Source organism: Paramacrobiotus metropolitanus, unplaced genomic scaffold (genome assembly GCF_019649055.1).
Source record: "Paramacrobiotus metropolitanus isolate TYO unplaced genomic scaffold, Prichtersi_v1.0 Parri_scaffold0000004, whole genome shotgun sequence".
Classification (NCBI taxonomy): domain Eukaryota; kingdom Metazoa; phylum Tardigrada; class Eutardigrada; order Parachela; family Macrobiotidae; genus Paramacrobiotus; species Paramacrobiotus metropolitanus.
In genome coordinates, this window is record NW_026570224.1 from 2,230,635 (window position 1) to 2,255,334 (window position 24,700).

General features: G+C 39.7%; 3 protein-coding genes across 7 annotated transcripts; 1 reads left to right on the forward strand and 2 right to left on the reverse strand.

Annotated features, from left to right (window-relative positions):
• Nucleotides 1-2,272: 2,272 nt before the first annotated feature.
• LOC129602353 (uncharacterized) lies at nt 2,273-5,253 on the reverse strand. 2 transcript variants are annotated; one of them, XM_055501349.1, is made up of 8 exons: nt 5,074-5,236; nt 4,890-4,925; nt 4,390-4,431; nt 4,267-4,308; nt 3,921-3,962; nt 3,393-3,434; nt 3,200-3,241; nt 2,273-2,970 (listed from the first exon to the last, which is right to left on the reverse strand). In XM_055501349.1, exons 1-8 carry the CDS (start codon nt 5,082-5,084, stop codon nt 2,556-2,558), a joined length of 672 nt encoding a protein of 223 aa, XP_055357324.1. In that variant the 5' UTR covers nt 5,085-5,236; the 3' UTR covers nt 2,273-2,555. The 2 variants fall into 2 exon arrangements, with proteins under 2 accessions (XP_055357324.1, XP_055357332.1); XM_055501357.1 differs by lacking the exon at nt 4,890-4,925 and having other exon boundaries at nt 5,074-5,253.
• A 2,151-nt stretch (nt 5,254-7,404) lies between these two features.
• LOC129600609 (uncharacterized) lies at nt 7,405-11,571 on the forward strand. 3 transcript variants are annotated; one of them, XM_055499157.1, is made up of 6 exons: nt 7,405-7,734; nt 7,800-7,830; nt 7,959-8,277; nt 8,375-8,867; nt 9,286-9,616; nt 9,854-11,571. In XM_055499157.1, exons 4-6 carry the CDS (start codon nt 8,558-8,560, stop codon nt 11,181-11,183), a joined length of 1,971 nt encoding a protein of 656 aa, XP_055355132.1. In that variant the 5' UTR covers nt 7,405-7,734; nt 7,800-7,830; nt 7,959-8,277; nt 8,375-8,557; the 3' UTR covers nt 11,184-11,571. The 3 variants fall into 3 exon arrangements, with proteins under 3 accessions (XP_055355132.1, XP_055355123.1, XP_055355139.1); XM_055499148.1 differs by lacking the exons at nt 7,405-7,734; nt 7,800-7,830 and having other exon boundaries at nt 7,849-8,277; XM_055499164.1 differs by lacking the exons at nt 7,405-7,734; nt 7,800-7,830 and having other exon boundaries at nt 7,849-8,126.
• LOC129600633 (thyrotropin-releasing hormone receptor-like) lies at nt 11,484-15,257 on the reverse strand. Of its 2 annotated transcripts, none has more exons than XM_055499175.1 (5): nt 15,032-15,257; nt 14,383-14,537; nt 13,159-13,639; nt 12,070-12,301; nt 11,484-11,936 (listed from the first exon to the last, which is right to left on the reverse strand). In XM_055499175.1, exons 1-5 carry the CDS (start codon nt 15,074-15,076, stop codon nt 11,797-11,799), a joined length of 1,053 nt encoding a protein of 350 aa, XP_055355150.1. In that variant the 5' UTR covers nt 15,077-15,257; the 3' UTR covers nt 11,484-11,796. The 2 variants fall into 2 exon arrangements, with proteins under 2 accessions (XP_055355150.1, XP_055355157.1); XM_055499182.1 differs by lacking the exon at nt 15,032-15,257 and adding an exon at nt 14,763-14,817.
• Between the last annotated feature and the right edge of the window lie 9,443 nt (nt 15,258-24,700).

Here is a 24,700-nt window from a genome sequence, read left to right on the forward strand (position 1 = left end):
AATTTACACCTGCTTATCCCGAAACTGGCACTGACCGATTGAAAAACAGGGTTCCGAAAGCGAAATCAGTACCATTGATTAACCTAGTTTCCGCTCGTAAATTGACAGCAGAGAAAAGAATTCCCTTGACAAGGCAACGAGCTATCAGTCGCCATTAAGCCGGGAAAGGTCAGGCCCAGATCTTAATGTTCTCTAGTAATAATATTGACAAGTGGGGGTGGGCGCGCGCGCCGAGTGTCAGTCGCCGCGGACGGTTTTTTACTGCTCCTGATTGTCTCGCGACCTGGTTGGTGTCTATGTGCCGGTGGAGAATTTCTCTCGTTCTCACTTTTCCAGGCCAGGATTAATTATAACGAGGACGGGGAAAAAGATCTGCAGCTGTTTAACGACGACCCGACGCGACGCCGAGGGAAATGTTCGGGAAAGTAATTCATAAACTGTAGCGGCGTTTGACGTAGGGGTCACGCGAAATATTATGTTGTTGTTTATAAACCGATTCTGACTGATTGTACGTGCGCGCGGTCGAAGAGTATACGCATAACGAGTAAGTCGAGCTTTGAATGAAAACGCCAGTTGTTGCGAAGAACGTTTTTAGGCTGCCGTGTGGGGGCGACTGTCTTTTAGCAAAACAACATAATCTGCACGGCAGATGCCGGATGCGTCTGGTTTACGATTTTCCATAGTGGAATCTCCTCATGCACTTTTTTAGCCATTGAAAAAAGCCGTGATCATCATCATCTACCATCGAATCTCAGTGTACAGCACATGGGTGCACACTGCACACCTCATTTGGTGGGATGAGCACTGAAAACTGAGTCGACTAATTTACGAGTATATTGCAAATGGAGCACAATTTATACAAGTCATTCTCGATGCAATTAAATTTTGACTGCTTTAAGTGATTGCGCTTACAAAGTTTCCAAAATTCTTTTTAATTGTCCTCGGTTTTCAATTCAGATATAAGAAACAAGACAAAATCATGACACCAAGAACGTTTCCAGCAAACGGAAGTAGATTTAAGAAGGATAGTGCATGTTGTATAAAAATGCATGCCTGCATACTACATAAAAAATGCCTGTAAAGCGCTACAGTGTTATGTGCGAAAAAAGCATGGCGGTTAAAGTCATATGTACAAGACAAAAGCTTAATATAACTTGTGCTGTCGTCTATCTCCAGACAGCAATTGATTGTAAAACAATAAAATAAGTTTTTTCGGAAGCAGCAGCCAAGACACGAAAAGGCGTGGGTAAAGGAAAAAGTCCAAATCATCACATAACCGATATGCCGGCAGAAGCGGCTAACGTGATGTGCATCACTTCTCCGAACGCGTGATCTGTTGAAAACATGGTAGCATGTGTTACCCGGCACACCGGGAAGAAAACGCCAATTACGTAACAATAACAACGCTGATGTCATGTATTCACCAAATTAGTAACGAAAACGAAGTTGAGTGCTGAAGCATTTGTCTAAACTTTTTCTTAATCATATCTGTCAAGCAAAACGTGATGACTCGTGCACCGGTCGGCGTGTCCATTTTTGTCCGCTCTTGTGTGCCTTAAAACTGGAAGTTCCCAAACCTGGACTATTTTTAAACATTTACGCCGAACACTGTGAAACGGAGCACGGAGAGAAAGAAATATTGAAAATAACTGTCGAGCGGCTGCATGTGAGAAACTTGAACTTGAAAGAGAAAAAACAGCACGATGCCGGTAGCAGTTGCTTCTGTTAAACCAGATGCGGTGCGCCGGTATTTGATAAACAAATAGTTGTGGAGAGATCTGGTAACGTAAGATTAACACTTGTGGTACTTTTCTGCTAATTATATAATGGTTAGTTGTATTTTTGACGGTATATCCGTACATGTATATTGCCACTGGAAAGCAGTTGCACTGGTCATGTGAATTAGGATGTTGCCTATTATGATACTTACTAAGCGTTCTGTTGAAGTCTACTACAAAGTCTACTCGTACACTATTTTATTACTTATTAGGAAGCGAAGGCTATTTCATCTAATAATACGAATAATTGCAAAATTTTGATATTCAGGTGTAACAGCACAGCCAGCAAAGTACTATAACAGCAAATTTTCTGTCCGCAGTAATTTTTTTGCATATCTGAATATCAGTTGCTGTAGCGTTATATGCGTGCATTATGCGCAGCATTGCGGGTTTTGTTGTTGAATTATCGGCAACTAAAATGCCACAGTAAATTTTGTGCAATAATTTGTTATCGTTTTTCTGCATTAATTACAGTATTTGTGCAACTACTCGTACAACACTGAGTAGGGATTTATTTGCGTCTTTTTTTGCATACTTAAGCAGATGACGTTTGGTCAGTGATCAAGTGTAACCAGCCAATATTTTGCAATTATTTCTTTCTGTTTGATTTATCAAACTTGCTATGTGGTGACTACGGCACAAAGTTCCGGGATTAGCATAAGTGGGTATGAATAAAAAATCAGAAGTATCAGAAGTATACAGCGAAGCGTATAATATGCATGAAATATGTTTACAATAATCACATTATTGGTAATAATGTAACATAAGAATATCTATTTACACGTGCAGCTTGGGCACCGCTGCCGTTTTGACCTCGTAATGTTTGACGTCGGAAATTGAAGGTCGGCGTTCGTTGTTGTGGGCGTTCTTATTCTTTTCCACATAGGAAAACACCGTGGCGAAACTCTCCCCGGCACCGTTCTGCGCCCGGATGGTGTACTTGCCGGCATCTTTGGGTTTGACCTCTTTAAGACGCAGCCACGCCACCCAGGCATCACCGTCTTTCTTGACGCCTTGGGACACGCGCTCACCGTTCTTGATACGCTCATCCATATGATACCACGTGGCCACCGGCTCTACTTCCGAATTGATACGGCACTCCAGATTAATAATGTGCGAACCCGTGGCGGTTGTTTCCGGCGTGATGCTCGGCGGCTCCAGTCGGGGTGAATTGGGATTGATGCTGGCTCTCCTGTAATTGTCGTGCTTATCTTATACAGTGCTTGCCTTATAAAGTCATTCTACTTCGGAAATATAATAATTAAAACCATCTCAATTTAAAATTTTATGAGTGTATGAAACTACTGTAAATAACATTTAAAACAGTTTTTTCCTTTGATTTTCTGTAACCGTGTTACGTAAATGCATGCTGTTAAAATGATTGATGTTTATCGCAATTCGAGCTGCCTGAAATTTCTTACCGTCCCATCGGGCATCCTTCAAAGATATCCACGCTACCTCGTCTGAAATTGTCAAGAAGACACTGGTTGAAAGTCACATTAACGGTAATTATCACCATCAGACGGTTTAACTGGCAAGTCGAAATTCGTTCGCAAGATCCGTTATTAGATAACCGCTCATTCTGGAAAACGTTCAAAAGATGTCACTCCTTACCTTCCAGTTGGCGGCGGTGCCTCCTGGCAGATGCTTGATCGTCTAGAAAATGGATTATTAGAGCATTACGACGATGACCCTGCCAGCAGCGCAAAGTTGACTGCACTCGAAAAAATGTCTGATTACATTGCGAATATGTCAGAATTCATATAGCGTTAAGGCTCACTGATCAGAAATTATTTCATCCATAATAGAAATTTTATTGCAAAGAAAGAATGCTAATTTCAGCATTTAGTCGGCCTAAAACGGTTCAGTAACCGGCAAACGAGCATCATCCTTGAAGTTCAACGGTCGTTTTGGCTTCTCAATATAATCCCGCTTCTTTACGTCACACGGTAATATTTACAAGATAAAGAACTGATATGCGTCGTCTAAGTTTTAAAACATACAGTTTGAAAGTTTAAAAACCGAAACAAAATAAGTACATCATTGTAAGCGTTTGGTTATAACCATTCTACTGTAGGTATTCATATATCTGCTCGGTAGTTTAATGTAAATGTTAAGCCGGTCATTACTATATATGCATACCGTCGTTCGATCAGAGGAGCCACAGTATCCAAGCTGTCCTTTCTGAAAAGAATAAAAAAAAATAAAATTTAGGCGAATAACTTGTATCGAGTATCCAGTTATGGCGCCTTTGGTACCATCTTTAGCAGATCACTACTTTTGTGTAGAGTTTTGTAATTTTAACTCGAAAAGAGGTAAAATATGCCGGAAGTTGGTCGTAATACGCATTAAATATCACAGTAAAAATCCCATTAGCCTTATAGATATAGCGTTGACCTGGTAGTATAGTACAGGATGCTAGTTGACAGTGTGTACACGAAGACATCTCTTACTGTTAAATTATCATATTATTTTAACGCATGATTACCTTGCATGATCAGGTATAACGTAATTGCCGACGCTATCCTTTCTAAAATTTAACCATACAAATAAAATCTGGATAATAATTTGAAAAGTAAGGAAACAAGGATGTGTGGTTGGTCGGACTGACCTTTTGGGCGCCGGCTTTGGTTCCACACCCGTGCTGTCCTTTCTGTGCGATAAAAGAAGTCATCTTGTTTAACAAAGCTGATTCGCATAAAATGCGTGCTGAGTGATATTTACGTTTGATATTACTTTAGGAGTAATAGTTTGTTTGTGCAAACATTTTGTGTTTTAAACTGTACTTGATTTTGAACGTGAGATTCTAACTATGCCGTTGAACACATAAACTGTATGCAGCTTCAATTATGTCGGGACTCGAGACTGCTTGACGCCAGTTGATGCACATTAGGTTCGGGTAACCAACTGGACGAGCACACGAAATTATGCACCATACAGTACAGTAGGAAATTGCCACTGGTCGTCAATAGGATACAGAACAGATATGTACAAAAAAATAATTTAGAAACAGTTTGCTTTGCAGCTGTTGTATATTATGCGACAAGAATGCTGAAATGGAAAAAACTCGTGACTGTCTAGATATTTAGTGTTTCTTTATCTATTTGTTACCTGTGAGCTTCGTACGGGTTAGGCGCCTTCTCCTGCCTATATAAGATTGAAACAGAGGAGGCCTCGTCAGATAGTAAACATAAATTTTTAATTATTTCATCAATTTATTAGCAGCTATTTTGCGTATTAAAAAAAACAGTAAACTGGATCACAAAAAATTATTTCAAAATTGTACTTCACTTACTGCAACGGCATATTGAGCGGCTGGTACAGAATCCTTGAGTGTAATATAATTCGGTTGACTAACGTGTATAACACGAGTGTAAATAAGTTGTTTGCTCCCAAAAAAACGCGGCTAAAAAGTCAAGAACTAAAGCCTGTCAAAATAGCTAAAGAAGTGCAGCAAATGTTCTTATATAGTTTTTGTGCGGTTCGTAGGTCCCTATAATAAAAATTCCCACAAGTTTACGTACAATACGTTAGATTTACTATAGTCTGTACTTGTATGTTACACACGTATTAATGCCGTACATACAACCGGAATCTGCATAATGATTAGCAAACCAAATGGAATGATCCGGTGCCGGTACGAGAATTAGCGTAACGAAGACGGGTCATTTAGAACTCAGAGTGTTGCCAAAAAACAAAACTAAAAAAAGAAGCGATACAGTACATAAGCCCTGCTCAGCTCCATCGACAACGATGATTAATTTCTTCCATGCATATTTTCGATGCAAACAACCTGCCAGTACTGCAGGCTACGGAAAGTACAGTGTCAGGGAGACGGTGAAGTTGTAAAGGTCAAGACCATCAAATACCAAACACAAAACATGCAGATCATGGGGTTTCTTCGCCCTTCATGCTTGAAAAACGGCTGTTTATTTATCGTAACGTTTTTACTGGGGATAATGAGTGAATTATTTTCAGATATATTCGGATGCCATGGAACGCCGTGCGCAGTTAAAGATTAGGTTCCTATCGCAGCAAGTTACAACTACGATTGCGTCAAAATTTAGTTGCTCATAACGCGAATAAAAATTTGATTCAGCTAAAAAAACTACGATCGGCATTCGATACAATAAGAATAATCTTTCCGGCTAAAAACTTCCAAATAAAGCCTTCTATTTAAAAATTTTTAGTCGGTAAGGTTAAACTGAACAACTTTCACCGATGAATTTATCGGCTTACCAACAGATGTAGAAAAGAGCAATTAATTTTGCACGTGCCAAAGTTACTACATAACGGCTAAATACGCGATCATGTCATTTAAATCAACTGTACAGTGCAATGTGCATTAATAATTACCAGCCGTACTGTGTTCTTTGATTCTAAATAAACTAAAACGAGTTAAATAAGTAACTACTGTACACCAATTTAAGACCACAATCTTCCTTTCTTCTCTATTTACAGTATTAGTAAAACTCTGTTTACAGTATTAGTTTTATGTGTATATATGTAAATTTTATTCACTGCGGGTGTTTGCATTGATTCCGTAAAAATAAGCGGATGCATCTTAATAATATAAGAAATGGCTGTAATACTTACTTTAAACGTACTTTACTACTTAAATAAGCAATGCCAAGTACTTTCTATTGCTTATGGACAGTTCTTGGCAGTGCAGAATGTCGGCACTGAAAAACACGTTATGCTGTGTTGGTTTTCCGGCTTCGACCTTTAATTTTGCGTCGGTGACGTAGTTAATGTTGTTTACGTCGTTTCGCTGTTAACAGTTCCATTTATGATAATGAATCCTTCCGTAATGTTTCCTAAAAAAAGCGCACAGGTCACTTCTTCGGTGAACTTCTAACGATCGCGCCATTACGATCCCCACAAAAATGCCTTATCAACGCTTATTTCTCACAGCTTAAAGCCTTCCGAAATTAGTTACATTGCGGACAGACGCTTTGCATTTGTTGCTAATCAGTGTTTACATATGTGGTGCAATAATGAACAAATTTGACAGATAAATGGCTTGTTAAGTGAGATGTCGCAGCAGTGCGGCGAGAATTGTCCACCGGAAACACATTTCGTAGACGCCGCACTAGAAACACAGGCCTTCAATGCTCTTTTTTTAGCAAAGAATTTGCAGTATTAATGCTGTTGCAATGCATCATCCATCAACGAGGCTGAGAAGATAACACGAAGCCTCTATTGTTTTTTGGCAGTCATGTTTAATTCCGTTGTTATTGAAACAAAGCGAATGCAAAAAAATGTGCATGGAAAAACTAAGAAGTAATGAAAGCCGCATGAACTAGAAAATTATTGTATAATTATAGAAAATTGTTTTACCATGGTTAGATCGAACTGTGCAGTGTGCGGCACATTTGCAATGATCAATAAAGCTGTGTCTCGATTCTCGAATCGATACCCTTTACGTATACTGTTACGGAAACTTGGGACTATTGTTTTATTGATAAAACATAAAGCAAATGATCAATTATAATAACGATACTTACGCAATAACTTGCAATGATGATAATATGATTGATAAGTCCAGTTTACTGTTAACCGCAGTTTTTATTCTCAGCTGGTCAGCTAAAGCTTGCTGGAATCTAGCTGTTTCGTATGAATAACGTCCCATTTGATTTCAAATCCATTTCCTTGCACCAACGCGACCCAACCTTTTTATAGCCAATTAGCCATCCATCCTTTCCCTATTCCATCCTTTTTATAACTAACTACTGTAACTCCCGAGAATTTGTTTCGAAGAAGCTTTGAGGAAGACTGGGTGCTGCTAGAGAAGAGCATCTAAGGGAATACTGGAATAGGTCTCATCCCCCCCTACGACCAACTTCGTTGCACTTCCAGCTGAATTGGCGGAAGCAGACAGAGCGCAGATTGTCACTCAAATTACAACAAAGCGTGCAACCTGAGTTCCTTGTCAAGGATATAGCTTTACTAACGTGTAAGTACAAGGCGTCTTTCGTATCTACTTCTATTGTTCTTTTTGCAAACCGTTTGCTTTTGCAGACCCCAAAAACCAACCACCCTGGCAAAAGAAGTACTTACAAATCACAATTGCTGTATATCATTTTACAGTTTTACAGTAAAACTTTTATTGTCGAATATGATGAAATATTTATTTGTGCATAACTGGATTTAGCTTAGGATTACTTTGTTTTCGATTAGAATCACAGATCACGGGATGCCAGATGTTGCAGTCGGACTTGTTCTCCGTGCCAGTTCATACAGAACAACTTGCCCAATTCGTATTATGGAAACTGGAAGGAACTGGCCAGTTTTATTATAGAACGGAATGCTTGAAGTTATCGTGTTGATTATTTTATGTTCTCTCAGGTAAAATTTGGAATCAAGGCGCACAGTGTTTATCGCCAGGGTTGAGTGTTAACTATGTTCCTTTGTTAATAATTTTACAATTCTTGGAGCTCTTCCCTTTGTTTTGGATTGTTTGTCGTTTGACTTTGAATTGCGGCTGTCCGTTGCAGTGGTAAGTCTGCGTTGCAGATTGGATATGCAGCGAGAGAGCTGTAATTAACATATTTTTAAGATCAACAATTATAGAAGTAATGACGTATTACCCGTAGGATCATATGCAGCGTGCTCAAAAAGTTTCCAGACGTTTTTGTTGGATTCTTCCTCCGATAGACTGCAGTGCTGATTGAGTATCGTCTGCACTTCATTTTATCCTGTCAGTGTCATCCCGTGATTCTGCGTCTGGATTCTCGTTTTCGGAGAGGTTTTATCTGAAGGAACCTTCTTCTTAGAAAATGGACGAAAATAACGCCCCTCCCAATCCTCTGCCCGAAAACCTGGCTATGTGTATTCGTCTACTGAATACGAACATTCGAGAGCTGGATATTAACAAGATTAATCTGGGGGAAAATCTGATAGAGTTCCAGCAGGCGGTGGAGTATGTAACGGAAACTGTCTGCGAAGACGACGACAGGAAGCTGAGCTTGACCAAAGCAGCCAGCACGCTGTACAATTCAGCCGTGATTTGGACGAAGATTGTCGAGGACAGTGCACGGCTCTGTTTGCGGATGGACGCCGTTCTAAGCCATACTGAAAATGAAAAAGGTGTGTAGGCCATAGATTCTTTAGGGAGTCATTAGCAAACGTCGAAACACTGTTCATACTCGTACAACAGTTCTAAAATACAACAGTTTTAAAATCCATATACAACATACAACAGTTTTAAAATCCATAGTGCGTAATTATCAATATCCAGTTTTTCGTTATACTGAAAATTGGTATGGTCTCTCTGTAGCTGAAATCAAAATTGTACTAAACGTTTACATAACTGTGTATTTTGTTTGCATAAAAAGGCTGGTAACATCAAATTCAGTTTTCTGGATTTATTTTTTTTTGTTTATTCCATTGGTCTCTTTTGGTTTCTTTTGCATGAAAACTGAGGGTCTTCAATCACACTTCATGGAAAAATTTGGACTGCCTGTGTATTAATTGATTTTTGAGATTCTGGATTTTTCTGGTCTAGATGGAGACGACGAAGATCCAGACAAAAGAAAGCGCCAGCCGCGTGCCCACGCGGCTCACCTTCATCCTCTGGCCATTCCCCTGGATGACTCTGTGGCTGCTGCGCATTCCATCCTCGCAGCCGAAACCGGCCAGCGAAAGCGCCCAGCACATAAATTTTTAGCCACAGATATTCCGCAACTACCTCAAGAGAAGTACTTAGCCGTTGCTCAACCATCGTCGTTGGGGCTAATGGAGCATGAGAAGATCCGCGCCTATCTGGACGATCGCGGCAATAAAGGCGCCGACTGGGCTGAGTTCCGCTGCAACACGATGAAGCTTAATCCCGAAGGGTGGGTCAGCTCACTGAAGTGTTCACTGAAGTGCTGAAAAGTTTAATTTTCATGACTGGTGGTCTGGAAGTTTCTGTGTTAGTGGTGTGATCAGATAAGCATTACTGTATTTTATTGTTAGCAATCTAAGCTATGTGGTCCTTGCTGACTGTAGCTGGCGCTAACACTACTTAACACGAACTTCCGTTAATAAAAATTGATATAACTTTATTACAACTGATTGTTCTGTGGCTGTAGGTATTTTCCTTTACAAGAACTTCATCCCGATGAATACCATGCCGTCGCCATTGTACTACAACCACCCGGGCGACCAAGCCTGGACAACCTTGATGCGTATATGGTTGTCGATGATGCCGTCTATCCAATGCCAGGCCCCGTGCCTGGTGACAAACCGGGAAATGCACCGAATGATGCTGAAATGGATGCAGCACCACACGATTTCGATGGTGGTTTAACTTTGCACCAAGAAGAAGTCCCAAATCCGACGGTCATGATGCCTCCTCCCAATATCCCTCCTAGTCGGGGCCGACCCGAACGACCCCACCATACCCCCTTGGTTCCGTTCCAGAAGATTTTCGCGGTGCGTGCATCACTACAAGAAAGAAATCTGGTCGATAGAAATAGCCCAAAAGAGCCGGAAAACGATGCCATACCCTTTCGACGGCGTAGCCGTCGGATTATGCGAAAAACGCAACCACCTGCCCGCTCTCCAGAAGTTGTATTCTTTGAGAATTTCTGGACGATTCCCACAACGGGTGGGGGAGATGGAATACATTGTCAGTTTGGACGAGTGCTGCGACGTTACTTTGAGCGGCTGCAGCCCGTGGAGGTCAAACGACCCAATAATAAGCGAAAGCATGGCGCGGAAAACGGGCCTGTGCAGTTTACGAGCAGAACATCGAACGTCGGAAATCCTTTTGCACCGGATGTTCCAAATTTTCAGATTCCCGAAGATGTTGAAGATGCACCGGGAGATTATGAAGACACCCATATGCCCATTGACCTGCCAAACAACACTATTCCCGATGCACCCGAGCATGACGATCTTTTTGCTACGATGCGCAAAGAAGGCCGTTTTCTCCGCGAAACAAACGAAAATCCACCGGTGCGTGATTATGAGATGGCGTCGGATATTGACTCCGAAAGTAGTCGAGTGGTGCACGTGGATTTGTGTGAGTGGGAGAACCAGTTGAACACCTTCCTAACCATCCACGAACCGACCACTCTGGGCTTCAATCTGGAGGAGTACGAAAAGGCACTGGTTGTGGATTGTCATCAGCATCGGGACGATAAGCAGATGTTGGCTGCCGTAGTGCGGAAGAGCAGTGTCGGAGAAGTATGTCGTAGTTTCCTATCGGTGCTGGATTTGGCTAACAAGAGCGTGGTGGAAGTGGGTCGCGATGAAGAGCCAAAAAGTGGGTCGGTGGGCAGCCAGGGCGTGGAGGAGGTCATGGTGCGCGTGCGGATTCAGTCCAGTGAGGTCCGAAAGTTCTGTGGGACCAAGGCCAGGAGAACCGAGCGAATTGACGAAGCCGATGAAACGGAGATTGCGATGGATGCTTACTGAACATTAACTTGACGGTAGCTCCATTTCGTGTTACCCGATTTGGGTTGCAGTTTTATTGCTCTACTGCAGTTGCGGATGTGCTTGTTTTGATGGTGCGTAGAAAACAAATTGTTCAAAAAAAAGGAAATGGCCCATCGACTACCATGGCTTGTGTAGTGTCGTTATTTTGACGGTCACGATCTTGTTAACTTGATTTCTTCAGTATGTTTTAGTGTATTACTTAATTGTAGTTGTTTCGACAGAAAAATTTACGTGTTTTGGTATAATTTAAACGGCTTATCAGAAAAAATACCCGAATTTTGTTTTCCTGTATTGATCGAATTTTGATTTTTCAGTAGAGGTTCACATTTCGAATAATGTTACATCAAAATGTGAAACAGCGACAAATCCAATTAAATCTCACGTTGAATCGCAACAGATGTGCATTATTACATTTTAGAAAGTAGAAATTGAAGAGAAAGCAAGAGTAGAACCGGCAATAAGCGTAAAACAAGTGAAATGCCAACGTATTAAATACAGATGAGCGCGTAGACAGTTTTTAGATCATGGAAATCGCCACAAACGTTGTACAAATCACGCTTTCGTGCGATTAGCGGTTTTTGTCCATCACGAATCATACGGCTACTCTGGGAACAAAATAGTCGTCTTCGTGAAATTTCCCGGTAATGACTGTCTCCACTTTCAGCTGCACAACACTCGGAAGGGTTGCCGTGCTGCTGCGGTCACGAATGGACTGTCGGCGAAACTCGAAACCTATCAAAAAATAACTCATAATGTAACCGACTAAAACGTCTGTTTTATTACTTTTATATGCAGTACAAAAGGTCACCAATAGAAATTTTCCATTGAGTCATGCAAACTGACGATTTGTTTTCCCATGACCCACCTGGCCAGCAGGAAAAGAGCGTCTGCCGCACCGCTCGGCGAAATCTCTGGCTCATAATGTTGTACAAAATAGGATTTATTGCGCAGTTCAGATAAACGAGGCTTTTAGCAAACAACAGAAACCAAATATCCAGCCAGGAACGCGATACAAATGAGTTATAGATTAGGAGCAAGCGGAATGGCAGCCAGGAAACAGCGAAGAGGATGACCACGACGATTAACATCCGGTTCACCTGCAACATGTGTTATATACGTAGTCGCAGCATTTGTATCAAATAACTGAGACAAACGATCGAAGCGCATAAAATTACAACAGCATAATGACTAAAAGGTTTTGTTAATATTTTATAGCAAAATTTTATTAACTAAAATGCGAAACTTATGCATCTGGTAAAGCTGCTGTTCCACAGTTAATCGATCAGCACGAACACGAACACTACCGGCACGTACTTCGGCATCTACTGTATGACGAAAAGTATCTTCAAGTCGAAGTGGACTAAGGCAACGCACTTTATAGCCAGATCGGTAGTAAATTTGAAATGATTTTCGAGATTGTCAGTGAAGTGTTAATCAATAGCAAATTTTTCTCGGCAAAATGCAAATACTCAAATACCACGCCTGAAACTTTAATGGATTTGCTATATTTTCTGGATCCGACACGCGGTTCAGTATTTCTTTATGCTGTATTCGATAGATCGTGTACAATAAATCAAAATAAAGAAAGGTATTTTATGTTAGATGCAACAAGATACAGCCTCCTAACAGCTTCGGGCTCATCGTTATGTTGACGTTTTGTTTTTTTACACTATCATATTATTAGCGTGCAGCTGCAGCTGATACAAGCTGTCGCATCATTTGGCTTTTTGCAGTACTTTCAATCAAAAACCTCTAACAAAAACGACAAATTAATCACGTCAGCAAAATCACTGGCGAAGTTTGCATATTAACCAATAGCAATACTAGTACTCGCCGTTTAGAATAAGTTTGTGTAATGACTATACAACGCCCTGTGACTTAACATCCCTGTAGACTGGTCAGTGGTGTGCGACAGACACTGACATGGAGATGTTTTTTTAATGTGATTACTTACCGAATTATTCTGTTTCTGTGGCCATGGATGAGCGCCGCGCGAGGAATGTCGATATATCGACACACTGCCGGCGCTGGTGGAATGCCGGTAGCGTAACGGCTGTTGTTCGGTTTCCAGCTGGATAGATACTCGCATTGAACCCCCCCGTGACGTTGCGGAATTCTGACGTTTCCGGACAGCATTACCAATGTAAACGTAGGAGACAAAGGCGGTTAAAAGCGGGACCAAGTAGAATATGGCAAAATCGGCAATGAAAAAGGCACTGTACTGCTCTTTTGACATGCGAAACTGACACTGCTGACGATCTTTGTAGTGGTTATCCGTCTTCACCTCCGTCAGGGCAAACCACGGACAGCAGTACGCGACGACAATAATCCATCCCCAGAAGATGATTTTTTTCGTCCGCTCCACGGTGCACACGCGATAAGCCAGGAGTGGGCGGCAAATGGCGATGTAGCGCTCCACCGTAAAGGTCATGATACTGTACATAAGCGAATCGTAAAAGATATAAAGGATTTCTTTGACCATGAAATGGCGTGATACAATCAACTGTTTACGCGCTTCCCAAATCGCCACGGCTTATCTTAAAGAATTCAAAACGCCCATTTTACGCAATTTGAGGATTAATATACGGCCGTACCCCGCTACTAAGCACTTGCTCCTCTTTTCTCATGCACATTTCCATAAGCTTTAAGATCATTAGAAGCTTAACAGTAAAACATAATTATTTATTTAATTTTTGTTTTAAGTAGTAACTACGACAGGACAGCGGTTATGTGGCAGTCACTGGCTCACTGATATGAGCGATATCGATATTTTGCTCCGTCATCATGATGCATGGCTTGCATACATGGTTTCTGTGTAACAATCTTTATGCAATATAACGCAAAAACGACAGCCATCTTTTATTGAATGCTGAGATACCCACACTGTAAAACGTAATACTTGTACAAGTGTATATCGGTGCTAAAGATGGAGAGTAGTTAACTAATGGATACAAGCCATTTCCGTCCTGGCCTGATGATTAAGTTCTAGAATAAAGCTCTGTCACTTCTGACACTAGATTTATATGCGATGCTGCAGTAATATCGAAAGAAAAGATTGGGCAAAGTGGAAAACAGCATTACGCTCAAAGTTACATGCATTTTCTGCATAACTACCTAAAGAATATGCATTTCAAGAATATTATGCATTACACTAGTAAATTGCGAATAATTTTATTACCTTAGACTGCCGACATTGATCCCCAAAAAATTTAGAAAGACAAACACAGCACACCCGGCTGATCCAAACAACCATCGTTTCCCTACATGGTGACTAATTATGGCTTCCGGAACGGCAGTAAGCAGCACGAGGAGATCAGCAAACGATAATGACACCTGTCAAAACACAGCTTGATAGTGCTCATGATGAAATTCAAAGCGATCTTATACAGGTGTCGGCTTACTGTTTACACTCGTGCAAAAATGAACAGTAAAATATGATCTATCTGTAGTGTATATCGAGCCTATCATGGGTTACATAACAGTTTTTGGTAATGTTGCATATTTCTGGAGCAGAAATTTACCTGTATAAGTTTACCTTTTCTAAAGGAAAATACGTACAATTATTTTAATGTTTGCGTATTCAAGCATATTTTAAGTCAAGTAAAGCGGAAACAACATTTCTTATGGCTTTCTTGCCACGTAAGTGTCTGCTGTAAGCCGGAAGAGGAAATTGGATAAAAGTATGGATTGGGCAGTGCGGTTGGTCAGGAATTGTGTTGACAGAAGCGTTAAGGCCAGACATCCATACCACCGGCAAGCCATCCACACTTATCCCGAAAATTGCTTTAAATGTTCTTAAGTACATCCGGTTGAAGTTCATTACTTACACAGATTCTGACATATCTCTGTATAGGATTTACTGCCAGAAGCATAACAAATTCAATTACAACAGCCACATCAGTATATTCAAACTGTGTTGTATGTATAGACCAATTCTGGGATGTTTGCGTACTTTAAACGCAAATCAGGGATTAAAAGTTATACTGTGGCAGTTTTTATCGCAAGTGAACATCCTGCTTAAATTAAACAGTTATTATACATACAAGCATCCACCGCATCGGCAGCACGGTTGAAAGTGTTAAAGACCGTGCAGAAATGAATTTTTCAATGTTTAGTATTAATGTGGCGTTGCTGTTGAAAGGCAAATCACATAAAATATTTTAAAGGCTCTGTCCTTTGCCTACGTATTAATAAAGGTAATCAAGTCATGTGACACATGACTGGATTGTACTTGCAGACTGGACATGTGTAAGTGTGTACCGTGCAACATAATACTTATATTTTTAAAACTATTGTAATGACGCAGTTGCTACAAATGCAAAGTAGTACGAGAAGCTAATTTCCGCGTGTCAACTGTCATCCGGTTACACGTGGACAACGGAATACATTATGTGGTGTCATCCTGTACCCCAAATTGTTATTAATTACATCGGCGTGGTTGCGTAATTGCAAACTTAGATGTTAATGTTTTATGTCTGTAAATAAATATTCTGCATCAATTCGGTTTAGCCTCTTATTTAATCTACGGAGCGTGCAAAGATCGATGAGAAAAAACGCCAAACCTAGCGTTACCTTCACTATTCTAGTTGTTTGGAATTCATTTTCCATTACGTTTAAAATCAAATTGAAGGACATTTACCGTCTGTACCATTTGTCTGCCTCTTATTGGGAAACAGTAAAACTGATAATTTAACAAAAGATTAACCATTTGTTTGCTAATCTTGGTAATAAAAATTGACGATAATGCAAACTAGTTATCGAAAATATGGCGAAAAAGCGATCAAATGGTACAACGTTTTTATGTTACCGGCCATAACTTGCACTTGAAACAAGAATTAGGTACTGGCAATTCAAACTGATAGTGAGGGTTTATGTTTTCGTAATTGTGTAAGGACGACCTGTTTTGCGCAAAGTTTTTACGTACGCGTTTTATTCAAAACTGAATAAAATAAGACATCAACGCATTTCACGAATATGTCCAGAAAACACGACGTCCAAACCGCCCACGTGAGCCTGGACTTCATTGTGGTAGCTCCTGTTTCTCATCCTCTAAAGTCTATACTGCCATTCAAGGCTTTTTCACTAAGATTTGTCATGTTATAAATAGAAACTAGACTGTAATTAAAGTTTACGAGAAGATCACTGCTTAAAGTGACAGCAGATATTATGATATCAGGTAAAGCTACTGAAATGACTAACTGAGAAAATTCCAGTTGCGACAGTTGTGTCAGGCAATTTTTTGAAATTCAAGAGTTACACATAATTAAATGTACCTTTTAAAAATTTGCAATGCATTTTACGACATTGATCTGATAAATTCGATCCCTGATGGCACTCGTACTCAGAATTGTTTGAATAGTATTGCAGGTTTAAGCAAAAGAATGAAACTAACGGTAAGTGCAATTTCGGGTTAAAATTTCTGCCAAGTGTTAAACGCACCAGATAAGTGTAAGTTGATGTACGAAGACTCCTTGATCGTCTAGCAGCGGCAATTAGGATAATATTTCCCGTTACCCCAACAATAAAGATCACCGAATGAATAATTGTTGCTACAATCCGATAGCTTATAGGGAAATCATGTATCTCTCCATTATCGTTAGAAGTTGCTTTTAATCCATCGTCGTCCGGTTGTATGTAGTCCGATAGTCGATTTTTTAGCAAAACGACACCGCATTTAGCAATTCTTCCTCATTGTCCAGCGTATCATTTGCCGGTATCGTATCGTTAAACACTTGCAATAGTTCCGTTAGGATATGCAGGTGATCAGCCATCACTGTTTTCTTTGTGAGCACATCATTGTCCGTATATGAAAAATAATAATATCACTTCACCATCTCAAAAAACAAATACTCCACGTACATTACGTGTGTACATGTGCACAGCTGCCACTGTGAGATTTGCTTTGCAAAGGATGTAATTCCCAGTTAAAGCGCGCGACCGGCTTTGTAATATACCGGCACATAATGACACAGGACGACAACCTGAGCTTGACAGGGATTCTCCATCTAATCATTAATAATCGCTCCACTGGCATTGAAAGTTATCGCACCGGAAAGGCAAGCGAAAGTCTAACACAACTCGATCGGCTTAGTAAATACCAAACAAGGGGAATAAATACGGGGTTTGTATAATGTGGACGGATGCCATGGATTTGCTTAGCCGTCACTGCAGCATTGTCAACGTATGTACAAATGTGAATAACACCGTCAGCCCGACACCCAGTTGGGCCTGGGCCTTATCCTTATCAATTCGGTAACCGAAACCGCTCATTTCTCTTCCCTGTGATCCCAGACGCCGCGGTGGTCTATAATCGGCTGATGCTGTTTTCGAACGGCAAGTACACTTGAGTCTCCGTCACCGATCTGTATCAAGGAACAAGATGTATAACGTAATTGGCTGCCCCGTGAAATCTGGATGGAACAAAATCAACAAACCACTGAATAAACCGAAAAACCGATATGTGCAGTAAACTATGATCAGTATGGTCCAGAAGGACCGATATGTGCTTTGTTTTAAAAAAACTCAAGGTCTGTGAAATCGGTAAACCTGTTAGTTTAAAGTGACTAAAAAAAACTATTTAGGTACGCACGATTGCGTAGAGCCCGAATTAAATTATTTTAAATTAAGTTTAAACTGACTTAAAAAACTCTCTATTTACGATTGCGTAGAACCTGAATTAAATTGTTTTAAAATTAAATAAATTCTTTAGGTACGGCATGTTATGGTTTCTTAGTCAAAAATGCAATTATGTACCAAAACAATACTAGTAATAAATGTTACCAACTGATGCCAGCTTCTTCCTTTTGGTACTAGAAAATATTCTCGCGTACGAAATTCTCTCAGCTGAAGGCCAACAGTGAACCTTGTAGTAAAAGCACACCAGAAATTCTTTTCATCAAAAAAAGGGTTTACCAACACAATAAAAAATTGCACTTCATTACTTTAATCAACCGATGGCCTCGAGCCCCTGATATGCGTTCGAATCGGTGTGAAATACCACCCATAGTTCCTACACCACAAACGTTTCTGTGAATTGATTAGAATTTCGAAACAATCCTTTATGGGAATACTTCATTTAAACGTCCCGACTACCAAAAAAGACCGACCAGTAAATGTTCGGTTTGGATGTTCTGTGCGAACTATCAAAACATCTAGGCGTGCAACTACAGACCTGTCTGTACAGAGCAAGAGTGCTATACAAACGTTTTTTGGACAATTGCTTACAATGTTAGCGTAATCCAGTGGTGTACTGCTATACGGAATGAAAATCGTGGTTACCGGTGGCTCTTAACAGGGCTACCTGCGAACCGGATACGGTCTAGTCAACACCTGTTCCTTACTGTCCACATCCCGCTTAGTTAGTTATAGTCGGGTTTTTGAACAACTATAACTAAAGTTACCGAGTAAGTACAGTACGCAGAGCAGATGCAATACCTATCACTGTCTGGACTAACCCGTAAGATACCGGCAGACTGCGAGTTTTCTTATGCAATTTAGTCGTAGTCAAGCTGAACAGACAGAGCTACTTTTATAAGAGGTCCGGACAGAGCGTAGAAACTTTTCGCCGATGCGATGTAAGAGCACAAGCCCCACCTCAGAACCAGGCAGAGGGAGGGCTTCTAGCCTTCCAAATGCCACGTGTTCCAGCTTACTCATTCCATTTACAACTAGACTGCAGCTACACACAGCGCTCGTGAATTTAAGACGTCCCTGTTCATGGTAATAATCAACCACAAATCAACAAATATAATACAAATATGTTAATGTTTGAAATTTAACTATCAACTGCCAGCGCTTGCCATCATTGTTATTTTGGTGGCTATTGCTTATTAAAGTGTACAAAATTTAAATTCTATGTGGATATAGGTCTATAGGCACAATAACCATGAAATTAATGTGACATAATATTATGCTATTTGTATTTGTATAAACTGATATGCTATTTGTAACTAATAGCAGATAGCAGATTCTATGGCGGCCGTTTACTAAGCCATAATTCTGTAATAAACACCACCGTTATAATAAGGGCTTTATTTACAATCATAATCATAAAGCGAGAAAACATCCGTAATCACAAAATAAAAATAATAATATCGGGAATGGATGCCCATCATGCCCTGGTAGTTTAGCAGAAAAATAGTTCCATAACCATTGACTTGTATCGGCACTGGCATTTCCAGTGTGATACCGGTATTCACGATAGCCATTGGTCAGACATGCTCGTTTTTATGACAGCTATTGGCCAAGCGAAGACCAATGTGAATTGCCTATTTCACCGGACCCGGTATTTTATGGCCACCGGGTCCCGAAGAAAATAGAATGGTTTGTTTGCACAGTCATCGCATCGGCGGATGTTTGAGCATAGGCAGATCATAGTGCGGCCGGACCTTGATAACTCTCTCTGTACTCTATCGCTCTGTCTGTTCAGCTTGACTACGATTTAGTTTTGCAACCAGAGTAGATCAAAAAGAATGGCAGAGGCAAAGCCGCAGTCGTTTCTTGTGATCTTCAATATAATTGTGCATTGCTATGCGGGCTATCATGTGTTCGTAGATTACAAAGGCAAATTGTGCAGTACTCTTTAATTTTCCCCCGCATTAGCGATACAACTGGACGCAGAGTATACATTTGTATACTGCCGCACAGGCCGTATAACACATGTACACCAATCTCATCGCAGTTTCTGCACTACTTTCTTGTTAATACTCTTTGAACTATGCAACTGTTTTCCGAAGCGGAAAATTCTTGGTAAAAAGTATCCATATGAATGCATTTTAGAGATTGAACGATTACAAAGGTGTGTTGCACGATGATCCTGTAATCAGCCAGCTCAACATAGATTTTAATTATTGTGGGTCATAACGTTGTGATATTTGTATATTACCTATAGCCAGCCAGCTCAACATAGATTTTAATTATTGTGGGTCATAACGTTGTGATATTTGTATATTACCTATAGCCAAGTGTGATCTGGATATTATAGCCAAGGTTTTTTAAAATATTTTTTATCTCAGCTTTTATTTCGTTTTTTCTTTTTTAATTAAAAAAAGCAGGAGATCCATACCTACTAACAAGCCAGTTAATAACACTATTTTACTTTATATGATTTTTAATAGCATTTTTCTTATAAATCGTCTCTAATGTCTTGCAAACGTAAAAAAAGTAATATAGTTTACTTAAGATTTTTAACTTTAACTTTTATAATACTTTACCTATTTTTAATTTAAAGTAACAAGAAATTTTTTTCCGTGAAGAAGGAAACGGGAGGGAGGATTTTATTTAAGTTAACTGCACAAACGATCTATGAATTGACAACAAAATTAGTATAGCCAAAAAAACGTTTTTAAATTCTATAAAAAATTATTTTTAAAAAAAATTTATACATTTCGCTGCTTCATCTCAAGTGATTCATAATTTCATTCACCTCATGGAGCGTAGAATTATTTTTTGACCATGCTGTGCGTTAAACATACATTGTGCTGTTCACTTCTCAAAATTTATTATTCATCGCTTTTATTATTTACCTGAGTTGCAACTCTTTGTTATTCATAAATTTGGGTGGTTTTTGTTGCATTTGGCTCCATAGCCACGGTTATTTCCACCGCGTGTTTTGCTGCTGTTACAATATTCTCTTTGCGAACTGCTTGTCTTGTATAAGAGCTTTTTGTTAGAACCGGCTAGTCAGTCATACGAGTGCTTACGTCGACTCCTAAAGCAACCGTAAAAAGTCAAAGGTCAAAGTCGTGCCGAAATCCCATGAGACGAAGAAGTAAATTGTCCCAGACTCCCGGTGTTACAAAAACAACGGTATCTCAAAAGACAATTTGAGACCAGCGTTTTCGGTGCGCGCCATGATTAACGTTTATAAAAAAGGCACGTGTGGAGCGCCCGACTAATCGTACTGGAACTGCAGCGCACTGAGCTGGTGTTGGGGGAAATCTCCGTGTTTGTTTTGTTTACTTCTGACCTGTTTCTTTGGGAAATTTTCATGTAACCGATTACCGAGTATTAATATTTCTTTCTGTTGATTTACTGCATGAAGCTGAAAATCTTCAAACCATGCCAAATTACCTGTCACCCACCTTCGTTGTGAAACTCATTCGAAGTACTTTAATTTAATCTTCTACAATTGTATTATCTATAAAACCTTTGAGCTCATCGTCAATTACTTTAATTTTTCTCTAATTCAAGCTAAACGCTATCTGCACAAATGTTAAGCAAAATTCCAAGTTCTCAATATGATGATACTACTGATATGATACTACCTCCATGGGTTACTCACTTGCTACTGATAACACCGGTACCGTTCGTCTCCATAACTGAAAATCACCCTTGAAAACAAATCTCTAGTAAATAAATGGGAATTCATTTACTGCGAAAGCGAGAAGATGGATCGCCATAAAGCTTCGGGTGTCTCGAAACGCAAATTAGAATGTTTTAGGATTTTGCTTCCCTTTTACCACCTAACCGGATGTTGCACGCACAAAGCTTTCATGCCATTGTATAGAAGTCGTCTGGCTACACAATGCATGTGTCACAAAGCAATGCAAAAAATATGTTTTTTAGTTGTTCTAGGCGAATGCTTTCGTGCATGTACACGTACGAATATATGGTACCCAAAACTGAGTGCATGACTTCCCTTAACCCTGTAAAAGTAAAACTACGTAACCAGGAATATTTGCGTATGGGACATACAAAAACCAGTATTCATTATTCTTGCCGTATGGTGCGCATGTTTGCAATCTGTCAAATTTCTGAGCGAAATTTTGTTCTAGAAATTTTTGATTAATTATCATTAGTATATAGGTAATACACACATAACGGACATGCTTCCCTAAAATATAACTAAGCATAACATGTAAGTACAGATACAAACAGATGTAGATAACCTCAGAAAACCTAAAACCTTGTGGAGTGAACCTTGTGGAGTCTTTATGGAAGCTTGTGGAACCTTGTGAACCTAAAACCTTGGAGTCTTTATTCTTAAATTAATCATTCTGGAACAATACTGTACAGTAAAGTTAGGATGTGTGTAATTATTGGTGATCCCAAGTTCAGTTTAAAGTGAAATTACTTTGGAACGTTTATTCTTTGAACTATCAAAATATTTTATAGAAAACAGTGCATGTTTACCAAAAAATTTCTCCCATAATTACATAAAAATATACAAGCAAAAAACTGAGCCTGTTGAAATATTAGCTTATTTTAGGGTGGTTAGTGTGCAGTTTGAACAATATCCAAAATCATGTACCGATGAGCATTTAATCGCTGCAAATATATATTTTGACAAAAATTGTACTCGGACTAACTGCATTAACCATCCGACGTTCATAGAGAACAAATAATAGTCCGGTTACATAGCGCTGACTTTTTAAAAGGCACTGAGAAAACTGTCAGAATCAAAGTCCATTGAGATAACGCAAACCAACCGCTACCGTGATATTGTTTAAACTTCAACAACGATAACGCTATGTAGTGACAAAATCGCAGTGCGAACGCTGTGGTCACGTACGCCGTAATACTCGTATATAAGTTATTTGACTGAAAAATTAATAGACAATTTCTACGAGACGGCTCTGGCTGTACTCTCGCCACGGCTCTAGCCATTGGTATTGCTGCTGCCGCATTTTGCCCACATTGTCTAATAACAAAGTTGTAATTTTTAAAATGATGAAACATGGTTTTCGAAAGTCAGCGCTTTGGGACTGGTGAACACGAATTTCGGTTTACTTTCCGATTATACATTTTTGCTGTCTCGTCCCTTACATCGAGATTCATAAGGAGAATTAATTTGACTGCTTGACCTTAAAATTGCAGTTGTAAAGGTAGTGTAGATGGCACAAATTAACAGTACAGACATCTCTCTCAATTGCCAATTTAACATCCCAAACACCTGCAGGATTACAGTTTCGTCTTTATATCCCTGGAAACTGCATAAATTTTCCACGTATCGTCTAAATAAATTTATACGTTGTACAACCGTTTTAAGGAGTGGAATAATTCATTTAAAAAATTTGTAAGAAAGAACACAAAAAATAAGGAAGTGAAGTGCTGAACTCGCGCCAACGAAATGTACGTGGCTAAAGGTCACTAGTTGCATCAACGGGCACATACAATAAACGCGTCTCCACTATATTTAATTTGATAAAAGATCAGAAGATTGTACTGTACCCGGAACGTCTTCTAAAAACGTCTTCTAAAATGCTCCACGAAACTTTTTTACAGTGATACTGTGTTTGTAGGATTAAATGTCGGTTTGACCGCTCTTCTGGTATCGTTAAATGGGGTGATGTACCCTTTCCAAGATCTCTGCTGTTACCAATAGCATGAAAGGGAGAGGCTTGGAACAGTTGCAGCAGTAACGACCGGAAGCTGGTCAACGATCAACTTCATATATGTACCTACGTAGTAATAGCGGCGGTAGAGAGGTATCAGCTCGTATTGTTTTTATTACGCAAACGTGCGTCGAAAATGGTATAACGGTATGGCACAAGGTTATCGCAGGAGCTCATATATACAAAGTACAATACACTGTATTAGCGCACAATTCACGAAGAATGAGTGTCGCGATCACACGGGGTATGCACTAATTAAGCGCAGGTTCTAGTTCTCAGATATGCTTGACCGTCGGATGTACATGACAAATACTAAAATTTTCCAAATTACTGTTCTGTTATTTCTTTACAACCACAGCCAATCAATTGTCTCTAGGAGCTGCGCGTTCTCAAACTGACCTTACAGTACCATGTTTTTTAACTGACCGATGCTTTCATTCTTTTGCTTATTTGTTACTGAAAAGTAGAAGATTATATGATAGCTGCGTCGCTAGTTGGAAAATTGAAAAGGGAAGAAGCACATAATTACTGCTTCTGGAACAAGTTGTACTACTTTCTGCTCTACTCGGATACTCTGATATTTACGTCAATGTTTTCTATGAAACGTTGCTATTCAAGTTAATATCGCATGTCATATGTGTGATATATGTGTAACAGTAGCTGAGGAGCTTTTTTAAAGGTAAATCCTGAACTCTGAAACAGAAACACACATCCCAAATTGAACGCCTATGTGTATACAGCTTTCCGCGTCATTTAAACGTGACGCAAAATATTTTAAAAAGTGCACGGATGACTTTTGGCCGTTCATCTCATGACCTCATCCTGTCTAGACTGAAACACCAGCAAGAAACTGGTTATCGCTGACATCTACGCTCACCTTTGCATTGAATGCTAGTAAATCACACAGTACTCTGTATATTTGCGTAAAGATATCTCTAATCCGTTCGTATTGTCGCGGTTGATCAGGTAGTGGTTTTTATTATTGTTGCAAAAACTGAGTGTGTATCTGCATCTAAACTTTCATTGTTGTAACATTGTTTGTAGGTGACTGCTGCTGTCCGACACTACTGGAGGGTACGAGTAATTTTGCTAATTATGTTGTGCTGCGCCACAGGATCCGAATTGGTGTAGTACTACGCTTACGTTAGCATAACGACTTAA